The sequence below is a fragment of the Centrocercus urophasianus genome, unplaced genomic scaffold (genome assembly GCF_019232065.1).
Source record: "Centrocercus urophasianus isolate 14NV4802_14NV808 unplaced genomic scaffold, USGS_Curo_1.0 seq_37, whole genome shotgun sequence".
NCBI lineage: Eukaryota > Metazoa > Chordata > Aves > Galliformes > Phasianidae > Centrocercus > Centrocercus urophasianus.
In genome coordinates, this window is record NW_024884944.1 from 4,152,826 (window position 1) to 4,166,849 (window position 14,024).

At 62.4% G+C, this 14,024-nt stretch overlaps 2 protein-coding genes across 5 annotated transcripts in view; both read left to right on the forward strand.

Moving 5' to 3' along the window:
• Positions 1-866: 866 nt before the first annotated feature.
• USP2 (ubiquitin specific peptidase 2) lies at positions 867-11,048 on the forward strand. Of its 4 annotated transcripts, XM_042832010.1 has the most exons (14): positions 867-1,083; positions 2,187-2,261; positions 3,719-4,368; positions 8,799-8,849; positions 9,065-9,188; positions 9,275-9,386; positions 9,480-9,590; positions 9,676-9,740; positions 9,820-9,923; positions 10,010-10,090; positions 10,169-10,247; positions 10,351-10,458; positions 10,534-10,654; positions 10,738-11,048. In XM_042832010.1, the coding sequence occupies exons 3-14, from the start codon at positions 3,760-3,762 to the stop codon at positions 10,823-10,825; spliced, it is 1,653 nt and encodes a 550-aa protein (XP_042687944.1). In that variant the 5' UTR covers positions 867-1,083; positions 2,187-2,261; positions 3,719-3,759; the 3' UTR covers positions 10,826-11,048. The 4 variants fall into 4 exon arrangements, with proteins under 4 accessions (XP_042687944.1, XP_042687945.1, XP_042687946.1 ...); XM_042832011.1 differs by lacking the exon at positions 2,187-2,261; XM_042832012.1 differs by lacking the exons at positions 867-1,083; positions 2,187-2,261 and adding an exon at positions 2,976-2,995.
• Positions 11,049-12,538: 1,490 nt separating this feature from the next.
• LOC122167356 (membrane frizzled-related protein) overlaps positions 12,539-14,024 on the forward strand; it is a 4,112-nt gene continuing 2,626 nt past the window's right edge. Inside the window, exons 1-6 of the mRNA XM_042831848.1 lie at positions 12,539-12,592; positions 12,674-12,785; positions 12,983-13,111; positions 13,209-13,367; positions 13,446-13,665; positions 13,747-13,948. Of these exons, the coding sequence (XP_042687782.1) occupies positions 12,539-12,592; positions 12,674-12,785; positions 12,983-13,111; positions 13,209-13,367; positions 13,446-13,665; positions 13,747-13,948 (876 nt within the window). The remainder of the gene's footprint in view (positions 12,593-12,673; positions 12,786-12,982; positions 13,112-13,208; positions 13,368-13,445; positions 13,666-13,746; positions 13,949-14,024) is intronic.

Consider the following 14,024-nt stretch of genomic DNA (forward strand, 5'->3'; position numbering starts at 1 on the left):
CCCTGCTGGGGGGTGACCCCCTCCTGCACCCATCCATTCCATACCAGAGAACCCTTCTTCTCAGCTCATTGTGAGCTCAGGGTTGGGGCAACCTGTGGCATGGGGAGAGGGGCAGAGTGGGGTAGGTACCAGCGGCTATCCCTGGGTACATGGGCGAGGGATCCCTTGGCACCCCATCTCCATCCTTCCCTGCCTGAAGCGTGAAGGCATCCTGCGAGCAGGGAGCATATTGGGAGTGGGGTTGGGTACACAGCACATCCCAGAGCCATGGGATGTGCGCCACAGGGTGCACTCACCCCTATTGGTGACCCCATAGAAGTCTCTGGGAGTCACACCCAGGCGCAGACGCGTGGCCCTCCCTGTTTCGGGGTTGGAGCTGGGCAGCAGGGAGGAAGATGCCACCATAATTGCATCCCGCCTAATTATCACCAGCAGGTGCTGGCTGAGTCACTGCCACCGCGGTGCCGGCTCACCGGGGTGGGTCAGGCGTCTGGGAGAGGTGCCCAGGGTTGTGCCATGATGTCCCCCCGTGTCACCATGGGGCCACCGTGCTCTTCTCCCTGTGATTTTTCCCAAGACACAAAACCCAGACCATCTCCCCTCTCCCCACTTACTCCTTATCCATTCTTTCCCTCCTGGTCCCCCATCTCCATCCCTCTGCCCACATTCACCCTTTACCATCCCTACAGCCCCCCGTGCCCCCTTAGCCCTCACCACCTTACCATAGGCCACCTCGGGCTCACGTCCCCTTTAAGCCTCCCTGAAGCTGGAATGCGAGAGGAGCATTTCGGCGCCCTGTGAGGTCAGATAAAGACGCTATATTTATCTAGCTGGTAACCTGAGCCCTGAATTTCTGCCGTGTGGTTTTTACTCGGCCCCGCAACCCTCCGGCACGGCCCCTCCGGACCATTCTCAACCGAGTCCCGGGGTGATCAGACCCTGCCACCAACTCCCCCCCACGCATCTGCTCTGCTTCAGCCCCAGGAAGCACCCCGAGGAGGGAGGACAGACACGAGGCAGCCCCATGAGCCACCGCTCACCCCACACCGTGCCAACCTTGAGCCCCTGAGTGCGCACCCACTGGTGAGTGCAGGGAGCACAGGGGGATGCCGGCGCTAGGGAGGGGGCTGTGGGATGCCAGTGGGACCCTTAACTGCCCTCTTTTCCCTTTGTTTGGGGTGAACCCATGGGCAAGATGTTTTTCTGTTTCCATAGAGGGTGTTAACACAGGGCAGCCCAGCACCATGCCCAACGCCTGGCCCCTGGGTGGGCAAAGCCATGTCCTGCGCACTTCCCCCCAGGCTCCCTGTTTTTTTTTTCCACCTGCAGACCTCAAAGCAATAACCTTGGGGCCTCCATCAGGGTTCCCCTGTGGGTTTGGGATTTTGCTGCCTAGGGGTGGCCCTGGAACAGTGAGCAGCCAGGTGGGGATGTGTCAGCACGGTGACGCCTGGCCAGCACACGTGCATTGAGCTGGGAGCATTCTCAGGCTGTGACTGTGTGGGGAAAGCTCCCCCACCTCAGCTTCCTCCCAGCACCCTCGGCCCTAAACCAGATTGGAGCAGGCAGGGTGCTCCACGCGGGATTCCCCCCCATTGCCTCCTCTGTGGCAGCATGCTGGGAGCTCTGCAGTAACCTCCAGGCTGGGACATTGCGTCTCAGGGCACAGGGACAAGGCTCACAGCCTGCGTAAGTGAGAAGCAGCTGAGCCATAACACCTCGGCCAGAGCCAGGGCTGTGTAAGCTGAGCTTACCCTGAGGCTCCGCAGCCACCGAGGGGGAAAGCTGCCACCGGGGCCATCAGTGCGAGGCCTCCAGCAGAATGTCAGCCTCCTCAATGCCTAGGAGACCCGTGGGGATTCCATTGGGGATGCTGGTTGGAGCAGGATGTGCTCCCCAACAGGAGCATCCCCGTGGTGCTCAGACCGCTGGGTCCCCTTGGTGCTCATGGCCACGTGGCCACAGACCGGACATTCCCATGCCTCAGTTTCCCCAGGGAGGATGATGAGGGCGCAGGAGGACTGACTCAGCCATGCAAGCCCCGGGGCTTTGCTACGCATCAGGAAAGCTCAGCATTATTATTGGGCAGGGAGGGGCCAGGCAGGTCAGGAAGCGATGGGAGGAACCGGGGTTTTCTCACACCCCCTCAGCTGCTCGGGCTCATGGCACGCTCTGCTCTCCCGCAGCCCTGGGGTCCACAACGATGTGACATGGGGACAGCACGGTGCAGATCATCCTAGCAGCCACAGCAGCCCTACATGGTAAGACCTCTCCTCCCATGATACAAGTGGGTTCACCACTGTGTCCGGGGCGAGTTCCCCTTCTGAGCCCCACATCCCTGCACATATCAGCTCCCCACATCCCCAGGGCAGACAGTGTCCTGTAGGGACTAATCCCATGAACTGAAAGCCCCTGTTGGAGCCACAGGTCTCCAGCACCCTCACCCCAGTGCCCATGGGAGTGCTGGTCCTTGGCTGGGTCCCACATCCCCCAGCAAAACCCCACAGTGTGCATTGGATCTTGGCTGGTGGGGCAGCTCTCCATTGGCACCCTCTGAGCCGGTGCTGGCACAGATGTGCTGAGGAGAGCCGGGTGTTGGTGGTGTGTTTGCCTGCAAGGGGATTATTCACCCCTTGGCCTCAGTTCCCAAACAGGTCTGTGCGCTCTGGCTTGCTCTCGCTTGTAAATAGTTTCCTCTTGCTGCTCCCTCAGCAATAGCAGCTGGGACACAGCCCAGGGCTGAGGAGGGAGGATCCCATGGTGATTGCACTCAGTGACCGTCCCCAGGCCCAACTCTGCCCTGCATGGCAAAGGCAGGGCCAGGCTCCATCCCATCACCTGCACACTGCCTTGGAGTGGGGCCAATGCCCGCCCCAGCGGGGCTGGGAAAAACCTCTGAGCTGGGGTCATCTCCTGGGTGACAGGGGACTCTCAGAGCCACACGAGCCACTGTCCAGCCAGGGAAGGGACACGAGGCAGCACAGCTCTGGGACAGGTAGGGGACCTGCTGTCAGCACAGAAGAGAGCTGTCTTCCCTGTTTTCTTGAAGCTGGGGAGGTTTCTTGCTGTTCTGTCTTTGACTCTGCGCTTGTTCTTCATTTGTTTTGGGTGCCTCCATCCCCCTCCTGTCCCATGCATGGCTCTCCATGTGGCAGAAGCCACCACTCCCCATGGGACCCAGTGCTTGGCTGTCGCCCTGCCCTGCAGGCTGTCTGTGCCTGGAGACAGGGACACGGTGGCCACCTCCATTGCTGAATTATTGATGGCAGGCAGGCAGGGTACTGGTGTGGCAGGGAGACAGGCGGTGTGTGCTGCAAGAGGGTGACCCCTGGCTGTCCCCACTGTCCCCAGTGCCCCCTGATGGGTGGTGGCTGCAGCTTGGCCCCAGGCACCGTGCAGGGAGCGGGGATGGATGATGAGGACTCCTGTGCTAATAGCTGGGAGACAGCATGGCAACAGTGCTGAGGCAGAGGCATCGGCTGACCACAGGTGCCCATTGCTATGCCCAGTGCAGCCCTACTCCAGTGCCCAAAGGCACACAGGTGGCACCGCTGGTGTCTCCCTGCTGCCCCAAGGAGGGCCGGTAGGCATTCTGTCCCCTGTGTCTCTGCAACCTCCCTCTCACCCCTCACAGGGTCTCCAGGTAGGGGTCCTGGGGTGGGTGCTGTCTGATGTCGGCCGTAGTCCAAGCGGCTGAGCCCAGGCCTTTCTCTTGCAGCCGATGCCTCCAGCCGAGCCCACTGAGCCCCAGCCTCCAGCATGTCCCAGCTCTCCTCCACACTGAAACGGTACGTTGACTCGTCCCGCTATGCCGAGAACACCTACAGCAAGATGCCCAGCGGCTACAGCTCCTACACCTCCTACGGCTCCACCTATGCCTATGCAGACAGAGACAAAATCGGCTTCAAATCCAGCTACCTGCCCTCCCCTCGGTACCACCACAGCGGACTGTCCCCGACCAGCGGCTATGACAGCGGCCGCCTGCCCCTGTACCCCGACTCCAGCATCCGCCTGAGCCCCGCTTACATCCGCACACAGCCGCCGGGCGGGGGGCTGAGCGGGGGCTCGTGCTACTCCTTCACCGGGACCCCCGGCAGCCCCTCTGGCTACATGTCCACCTCCACACTTCTCAGCCGTCGCAGAGCCATCAGCCACTCGGACCTGGCGCAGGAGTTTTCGGGGCTGCACACGTCAGACAGCGCCTACGCATCCAGCCCCAGTGCTCTGTACCAGGCCGCCACGCGCTCTGACTATGTCCGTGATTACCTGGAGAAGAGCAGCCACTGCAGCTTGCCCTCCAGCCCCTCCAGCAGCCAGCTCTGTGAAAGGGATGATGGTTATGGCAGCACGCATGGCCCCGACCCCATGGTATGTGGCACGCGGTGGGATGGCGACACGATGATGCTGGTAGGGTGCGTGGTCCGAGTGGGCTTCTGGGGGGAGACTGCGTGGGGTCAGTGTGGTGCAGGGATGGTGCCATGCAGGGACGCTGCTGGAGTCAGTCTGTCAATGAGTGCAAACCCAGTGGGTGCACATGGGAACGCTTCTCTGCAGCGCTGGCTGAGCCGTGCTGCAGCATGCATGGTGGCATGGCATAAAGCATGGCAGCACAGCGTCACACGTGGTGGCACAGCATCACGCCTGGTGACAGGCACTCGGGGCTCCAATAGGCACTGTGCCATCCCCAGCTATTGTGCACTCAGCCCAGCTCTGGTGTGCACAGCAGCACTGGTAACTTTCCACTTGGGTCCCCTTCCAAGATCCCGTTGGCTCTGCCCATGCTGTCTCTCTCTCTCAGTCCACCCCATGGTGGAGGTCGGTCCCCCCCCAGCGCAGGGCCTGACCCCAGCTCTGTCCCAATGCTGTACACCCAGCAGGGAGGATAAGGGCTGGGGGTGTCACTTGTGCATTCCCAAGAGCAGGACAAGAGGCTCTCTTCCTTCAAGCCCCACATCCCCCCTATGCCCACACACCTGGGAGAAGTGCTGTGGGAGCATTCTGGAGGTGCCGTGGGACAGCAGGCAAGCAGGGAGCTGGATCGCTGACACCAGCTGAGGTTTCCTTGGCCTTTAATGTGCACACCTGCTATTTTCCATTCCTATGCATTTTTCCCCCCATTCCCAAGCAGGGAGGTGAACGTACCAATCGTAAAACAAACTGCAGGTGCCTGCGGTCACGTCAGGTGCCGGAAACATGTGCACCCCCTGCTACCATTGGTTCTGCCCCATTACACAGCCTCAGGGGCAGCATCGCAGCTGGGGCAAAGACGGGGCTGTCCCCACGCCTGCTCCCATCCCCTCACCCAGCGCCTTGGCACCACACGGAATGGAGGAGCCTGGCACCTCTATTTGTCATCCTGTGGGGCGCAGGGAGGTTTGTGCAGCTGCAGCGAGCAGAGAATTCATGGTGCCAGGAAAGGAAGGAGCAGTGCTGTGCCACCCCATTAACCGCCTTGTGGGGACATAGGGTCAGGAGGCCAAAGCCAGCCACAGAATCACCGGCAGCTCTGCACAGCCCCATCCTGAGCAGCTGATGGCTCTGGCTCTCGGCCAGTCCTGCCATTGCAGTGCCAGCTCATGGCAGAAGGTCACCGCTGCCGAGGGGACAACTAGGACAGGTTGCCGGCTCCTTCACTTTCTGTCTGCAGCCTTGCCCCAGGAGCCTGCATCCTTCTCCAGCTACAGGAGCAACCAAAGTCACTGAGGAATGAGGTTGATCGTGAGATGGGGCCCCTTCTGCCATCCAGCATCCTGGGGAGTGCTGCACCAGCACCCACAGAGCACAGCAGGCTCAGTCCTGACCCCAACCCCATGTGCTGTGCTGCAGGGCAGGGTGCTGTGCCTCAGCCCTAGGGTGCAGCCGTGTCCCACGTGGGTGGGATCATACTGTGGGGCACACGCTGATCCCAGTACAGTGTACAGTGTACACAGCACAGGCTGTGTATATATATATACACGAGTGCAGATTACGACAGGGCTCCTCTTGTGATGCAAAAAGCGCTGGCCCTGCAGATGAATAACGCTGCAAGATGCCTCCTCAGATATTTTTGCTGGTGCCAAAAATAGTCTCCTTCCCTGCTCCCACCCCCCTCCATCCCCATCATCCCCTCCAGTGGCTGTGCACCGTGGGCAGGGCAGGCTGCAGCTGCACCACAAGGGGTCCAAACAGCACCTCTGATGCAGGCTGGGGGCATGCTGGGGGCTGGCAGGGGGCAAAGCAGCCTCACTCCAAGCCCGCTACATGACAGCCCGTGGAAATTTCCCTGTGCAGGTGGCCAGGACACCTGGGCATGGATGGTCAGAAGGGGGAAGCGGAGGGACGCAGGATGGGGAAGCAGGACGGGGACGCAGTTTGGGGATGCAGGTTGAGGATGCAGGACAGAGAGCTGGGCTCGCTGCCAGGCTCCTCACCTGCCCTTGCTGCAGGGGCAGAGCTGGATCTCTGCCTGCTCGGTGCCTCAGTTTCTCCAGTGCTCGGAGGGGAGTGACTGGGGGGGTCCCTGCTCCGTGCCTTAGCGAAACAAACAAGTCTGAGAAACACCCTCTGAGCCCAGTGCTAATGCAACCCCCTCCCCCCCTGCCCCGCAAAGGGGTGCAGCTCCCTGCCTGCCTCTCTCCCCGCACTCTCTCCCTAACACTGTCCCCGTGAGCTCCGCATCCCATTCGGATACCCTGCAGCCCCATTCCATGTCTTGGAGGCAACTTTCCATCCTCTGGGGGCCCCGGGGAAGGAAGGGGCCGTGCCGGTAGTGCTCCCCACATTATGCCGTGGCGAGACGGAGCCCGGGAGCTCGGTGGACATCGCACGCGTCCTCCCCGAGGTGCCGCGCCCCCCAGCTCGGCAGTGGCTGCGGGCACGGCCGCCCCTCGCGGGCCCCCCTGGCTCAGGGCTGCCTGTACCACGCGGTGCGGCGGGGGCCGGCCGTCACGGAGCCCTGCTGCTGCCTCTCCACCCATTTGATGTCAGAGCTGCTCAGGTGCCGTCAGCCCCAAAGAGCCGGCATCGGCTCCGGCACCGCAACCGCCCGGGCACGGCGGTGCTCCGGCCCGGCCTGACCCCATACTCTTGCCCTCGGCCGGCCCGAGGAGAGGGGACCCTCTTGCCCACCCCCCCCTCGGCCCCTCGCCATCTCGCTTTGCTCGCGGGGGGCACCATGCGGGACTCGTACACGGTGACGCTGCCCGAGGAGCCCCCTGCGCTCCCCGACCTTCACAAGGAGTTGCGGCCCCGCACCTCCATGCCGGGCTCCCTGCTGGTTTCCACTTTCGTCGGGCTCGTCCTCAACAAGACCAAGGTACGAGCAGCCCGGAGGATGGGGGCCGAAGAGGGGACGATGGGGAGGGGGAATCCGCTGCGTGCTTTGGGGAGCTCGGGGCTCCCCGCTGCCCCTCGCGGTGCACATTGCTGCACGATGGGGTGCATGGTGCTGGGTGCCCATCGATGCCACCGGCGCTGGGGGACGGCACCTCCCAAGCAGGGAGCAGAAGGGGAGGTGAAAGCACGTGGCTGTGCACCAGGGTCCCTTGGCCAGCGCTGCCTCGGCCGTGACCTTGGCCCCATCCCATGCCCCCGTGGCAAGGAGGAGGCGGTGGCCGTACAGCGTGGTGGTGGCGTCACCGGGACAAGAGGGAGCAGTATCTGGAGTGTGGACCCTCAAGGCGGGTACAGCAGGGCCGTGGAGGTCAGGGTCTGGGCACTTAGCTAAGTTGGGTTTCTCCAGCGCTTTGCTGGTATGCGGGTGGAGCAGGGCAGCCCGCATCCTGTCCCCATCCCCGCACCTTGTCCCCTGTCCCCCTCCCGCAGTGCAGCCTCAGGGACTCCCCAGCCACCGCCGCTGCCGCGTGAGCCAGCTCTGCTCCGCCGCCTGTGAGCCGCGCCGTGTCCTAGATAAAGCCCCGGCCGGGCGAGGGGGATTAGCTGGAGTTGAGTCACCCAGGGAAGGGAAAACGTGGGGGGGAAATACGACCTTGGTGTAGCCACGGCTATGGCACGGGAGTTCTTGTGCATCCCTGCCCCATGGAAAGGGGCGGGGGCTGTGGGGCCATTGGGCCAGCTCCCTGCTACAGGCACTGACCCGCATGCAGAGCGCTCGAGCTGCCCGGCAGTGCCACGTGTGCCCGGCACGGGGCACCTGAGTGCCCGCCGGTGCTGTGCCCCTGCGGCGGGTGATGCCTGCACCATCGCTATGGCACACGTGTAACTGTATCTGGGTTATTTTGGGCTGCTGTCAGGGCTGGGTGCTCAGCACCTCCCACACGCGCACCAGCTGCTGCTATTTTGGAGCTGACGGCCCCCTCCTCTTCTCCTCCTCCCCCTCCTCACGCCTGGGGGAGGACCGGGAGCTGCGGCCGTGATGGGTGCAGGTCGGGGAGGCTCACCCTGTCACCGCCCTCTCTGGACTTTATCCCACAAAGCAGCCGTGCCGTGAAGGGTGGCACTTTGCACCAGGTGGGGTGTCCTGGAGGGATGGGCAGCAGTGGGACACCCGCTTCAGCCATAGGGCAGGCATTGAGCACGGCCACCCACAGCTTCTCAGGGCGTAGAGTTGGCAGGGGGAGGCAGGGGGTGGCCAGCCTGGCCCGCAGGGCATAGGGCAGCAAGAAGGACTTTGAGCCCTGGGAGTCATCCCAGGCCAGGCACCGGGGTGAGCAATGGGTCCTCAGGCTTCTCCTACACGTGGCAGTGCCAAGAGAGCCCGCAGTGCCCCTGCATGGCCATGTGGGACTGCCCCACAGGGGTGCCGGTGGCTCCACAGGTTACTCACAGGCAGCCTGTCTCAGCCTTTCTCCTCTCTGCAGAGCTCCAAGGTGGTGCAGGGGCTGACTGGACTGCGGAACCTCGGCAATACGGTGAGTGCTTGTCCTCATCCGTGGGCACAGCCCCAGCCCCACACGCTGCCATTCTGTGGGCACATTAGGGACCCCGGCATCCACGCTCCCAGGGGTGGACAAATGCCTTCCCTGCTCCATCCCCATCCCCTGCCCGCCAGCCCCAAGGTGCCCCCCTGCCACCACCCGCCTCCCTCCCTCCGCCTTACGTTGCCATGGTTTTCTGCCTCCCCCAGTGCTTCATGAACTCCATCCTGCAGTGCCTGAGTAACACCAAGGAGCTGCGGGATTACTGCCTGCAGAACCAGTACCTGCGGGACCTCAACAACAACAGCCGCATGCGCACCGCGCTCATGTCAGGTATCCGGGGGGGGGGGGAGGATGAGGGCAGCTATGGGGCACGTCCGCCCCCCCCCCATATTGCTGAGCTTCATCTCTGCATGCAGAGTTCGCAAAGCTGATCCAGCTGCTCTGGACCTCATCCCCCAACGACAGCGTGAGCCCCTCCGAGTTCAAGACGCAGATCCAGAGATACGCCCCACGCTTTGTTGGATACAAGTAGGGACTGGTGGTGTGGGGCTGGCGGTGTGGGCCTGGCGGTGGGTGCAGAGCCCCGGGGGTCTCTCACAGCCGTGCCCCTTTGCCTTGCAGCCAGCAGGATGCACAGGAGTTCCTGCGCTTCCTCCTGGATGGGCTGCACAGCGAGGTGAACCGCGTGCTGGTGCGGCCGCGGGCCAATGCTGACACCCTGGACCACCTCCCGTAAGCGTGGGGTGGGCAGCGGGGTGGGGGCTGGATGCCCGTGGGATCCAGCATGGCTCAGCAGCTCTGTCCCTCTGTCTCGCAGTGATGATGAGAAGAGCCGCCAGATGTGGCGGAGGTACCAGGAGCGGGAGGACAGCCGTGTTAGTGGTGAGCATACAGGCAGGGGTGGGGGCAGGCAGGGGGCTGGGGCCTGGAGGATCACCCTTCTCCATCCCCTCGCCTCCAGATCTCTTCGTTGGGCAGCTGAAGAGCTCGCTGACCTGCAGTGAGTGCGGCTACTGTTCCACAGCCTTTGACCCCTTCTGGGACCTTTCCCTGCCCATCCCCAAGGTGAGGTGTCCCCGCTCTTCCCTGTCCCCCTGCCCCACACGGTGTGTCCCATAAACTGTGCTCCTGACTGTGCCCTCCTCCCACAGAAAGGCTACGGGGAAGTCACCCTGATGGACTGCCTGCGGCTCTTCACCAAAGAGGACATTCTGGATGGGGATGAGAAACCGGTATGGGACGTGGGGTGGGGGCACAGGGAGTTGCATGGGTGCAGGATGGGTTCTCACTGTACTGCTCACTGCCTGCAGACGTGTTGTCGCTGCAAAGCCAGGACGCGGTGCACGAAGAAATTCAGCATCCAAAAGTTCCCCAAGATCCTGGTGCTCCGTATCCTTTGTAGTGATAAATGGGGTTGGTGGGGCTGGTGCGGGGTGGCAGCTCTTTGCAGGCTTCCCTTTGCTCCCCATCTCCTTGACATGCCCCCCCCCAGACCTGAAACGCTTCTCAGAGGCCAGGATACGAGCCAGCAAGCTCACCACCTTCGTCAACTTCCCGCTGAAGGACCTGGACCTGAGGGAGTTCGCCTCGCAGAGCTGCAGTAAGTGCTTGGGCTGAGGGGGCAGAGCTCAGAGCTCACATGTGGGTACCACTGATGCTCACCCTGTCCCCCCAGACCACGCCGTTTACAACCTCTACGCCGTCTCCAACCACTCGGGCACCACCATGGGAGGACACTACACTGCCTACTGCAAGAGCCCCATCTCCAGCGAGTGGCACAGCTTCAATGATTCCCGGTGAGGCTGCGCGGGTGGCACGGGGAGGGAGACCTCATGTGGGCACCCCATGGCTCATAGCGCATCTCCCCACGTCTCTGCAGCGTCACCCCGATGTCCTCCAGCCACGTACGCAGCAGCGATGCCTACCTGCTCTTCTACGAGCTGGCCAGCCCATCCTCACGCATGTAGCCGGCCCCTGGGCACCCCTCAGAGCCTCCTACTTGGATTTTGGCACCCCAAGAACAGTAGAAAGCCCCGAGATGAGGGCAGAAACCAGGTAGCCCCGGTGCCTCCAGGCCTCTGGTGTTTGCTTTTTACCCTGGGGTAGGTTTTTCTTTTTTCTTTCTGATGTGTAATAAAAATACTGAGCAAGGGGCCTGGGGCTGCCTGCTCCCACCAAGGACCTTGGGGACACCGGAGTTGGGTTCCCTTCTGGCATCTTCGTACCCCTCTGCCATCTCCGAGGATCCACATGCCTCCTCCCAGCTCCTCCAAACTTCCTGATGAAGGATTACAGCTCTTTGGTCACCTCCATCTGCTTTCTGATCGGCCCAGGACTCATGGCCGGGAGGGAGGACGATGTTTCATGGAGTTTCTATTTATCACAGACTTCTCTCAGCCCGGAACATCCCTCCTGGCTGCCCAGGGACTCACGCCGGGGGGGCTGACCCACCTCCTTATATGACGGTGCCTTAAACCATTTCAGGGCGCGGGAGGCCCTTGGGGTGCACAGGGATGTCCGTCCAGGCGGGTGAGGAGGGGTGGGGGGGTATGCAGCACCTTTCCAGTACTGGGGCTTTCTTCCCCTCTTCACCAAGAGCCCCATGGGGTGCCTAGAGATGCTCACCTAGCCCCACTGCTCCATCCTGCAGCTAGCAAACGCCAGTGGCCTTTTTAGCCTTTTCTCTAATTTATTCTCCTCCCCATCCCGCCCTGCCTGAGGTGCAATGGGGGGGGACACGTAACTGACCCAGCACAACCCCAGCCCCAGTCCAATCCAGCACCCATCCTGCTTTGGGCGTGGGCTGAGCCCCCCTGCCCCAAGCACATCCCCTAGGGGCATCCCGGCAGGGCTGGGGGGCAAAGGTGGGTCCCGGGCTGGGGCAGTGCTACAGCTCGGCAGGTGGCTTGTTTACTGTGTAAGCAAGATGGGCAGGATGTGTCTCGTACAAGGGAGACTCGTGTAGGAATAAATTTTAGCTGGAACAGAGCGCTATGTGTGTGTGTGCTTGGCTCAGGGCTCCAGCAGAGGGAGGGAAACTGAGTCAGGATTCAATCTAGAAGGAACCATGACACGGGGCTTGCCTGCAGCAAGTGGATGTGGTTGTGGTGTGTCCATGGGGCACAGGGAGCCTCTCCTCCTCCTTCTGTGCCCATGCTCTGCCCCCAAAGCCCTGAACAAAAGCCTCTTTCTGCCCAGCTCAGGCACAGACCTGTGGCATTAAAAGGCAGCAGGAACGCAGGCAGCAGCGCTCAGACAGCAGCAAGGGGGGACAAGAGGGAAGGAGGGGTGCACACCCAACACAGCCCCTCCAGGGCTGCCCCACTCCCACCAGCACCTGGAAAGCCATGTCCCCAACCTCTGAGGCAGTCTTCCAGCTCTGGTGCGAGCACACTTTCCCCTTTAAGATGTGGGATCTCCGTGCCAGGGCCTGACCTCGGCATCCTCAGCTGAGCTGGATTAACGGGGCAGAGGGAAGGGGCCCACCGAGGGGAGCAGGGCCTCCCAGGGCTCCCCACACAGCCATAGGGCTCTGTGGGGCTGAGCACACGTGGGCACAGCCAGCACTGGATGCGATGGGAGCATCCAGAGAGCAGTGGGTGGAGGGATATGCAACCATGCTGCGGAGCAGAGCACTTTGGGGGTGCTTTTAAGTGCTCTGTACCAGGAGTGCTGCTACCATGAAGGACTTCACCGAAATCACGCTTTGCCCCGAGGCTCTGGAGCACAGCAAGGTAGGGCTGGGGCAGGGGTGCCACCTGATGGGTCTCCACAGTGCAGTCCCCACAGTGCCACGCACCATTGCTTTCGTGCAGACTGAGTTCTGCAACCCCGTCTTTGAGGGAGAGGAGCCCCTGGCAGTGCCTCCAGCTGAGCAGCCACCGGACGAGGATGGGGTGGGAGCCACATCACCCCAGGATGCCCTCGGTACCTGCATGGAGTTTGTACATGCGCCCGTGTCCATGGGGCCACTGGGAGCCCAGCCATGGGGTGCTCTCTGTGGGGATGTGGGGATGCGTGGGGAGTCGCTGGCATTCTGGGGATGAGAAGCTGGGCTCAGGGGGTGGCACAGGGCTGGGGACATGGCAGCACCCCGCTCTGCCCTCTCTCCTCACCCTCCCCAGGCCGGCAGCTCTGGGTGCAGGCGGGCTGGCAGTACCGTGCCGACTGCAGGTTCACCTGGCTCTGCGTGGCTCTGATGAGTGCTGTTCTCCTCTTCCTCATCGCCCTCCTGCTGGGCATCATCATCCACCGTGAGTGCTGTGAGCAGGGAGAGTTGGGGGAACGTGCCATGACTGGGTGGGCTTTCAGAGCTCCCTCCCCACACTACATCCATCCCCCTTGGCGCAGAGCTGACATCCCCTCCACCACCTCACTCCCCGGCTGCAGCCCTGCCTGCCCGCAGCACCGCCACCACCACTGTGGCACCCAGCCAGAGAGACCCCCAGGACCCCAAACCCTCCCCCCCAACCCATGACCGACCACCTGCAGCCAGCACTCCGGCACCAGGTAAGTCCCCACGTGGGAGACACACCATGGAGGCCGTGTCCCCATGTCCCTTAACCCAAACCCATTTGTAATATGCAGCGTGCGGTGGGACCCTGCGTGGCCCCGAGGGCTCCTTCAGCTCCCCCAACCACCCCGACCCCTACCCACCCCATGCTCTCTGCATATGGCACATCGAGGTGGCAGCTGGCATGGCCATCCAGCTGACAGTGGATGTGTTCAGCGTGGAGGGCACCGCCTCCTGTCTCTTCGACCGGCTGGAACTCTATGAGGAGCAGGGGACCCGGGGGGGCACTGCCAGGTAGGGCTGTGTGTGCCCAAGGAGGGGGTGGCATACCCAGGGCTGGTGCAAGCAGCGCTGCTACCCCCACTGTGCCCCCAGGTTCTGTGGCAGCGTGGTCCCCCCAACCTTCAACAGCATCTCCAACCACCTGCGTGTCACCTTTGTCTCCGATGGCAGTGTGGGGGCACCAGGCTTCAGTGCTCGGTACCGTGCTGTGGCCCCCAGTGAGAGTGAGTACATCATGTGGGTTGGCCTCAAAATACCCAGGGGTATGGATGTGGGTATGGGCATGGATGTGGATGTAGGTATGGATGTGGGTATGGGTATGGATGTGGATGTGGGTATGGATGTGGATGTGGGTATGGATGTGGATGTGG

Coding starts and splice junctions, on each gene's coding strand:
- USP2 (XM_042832010.1), top strand. CDS start 3,760: ATGTCCCAGCTCTCCTCCACACTGAAACGGTACGTTGACTCGTCCCGC. Junction 8,850..9,064: donor TGCGGAACCTCGGCAATACG/GTGAGTGCTTGT, acceptor TGCCTCCCCCAG/TGCTTCATGAACTCCATCCT. Junction 10,248..10,350: donor CCCCAAGATCCTGGTGCTCC/GTATCCTTTGTA, acceptor GCCCCCCCCCAG/ACCTGAAACGCTTCTCAGAG.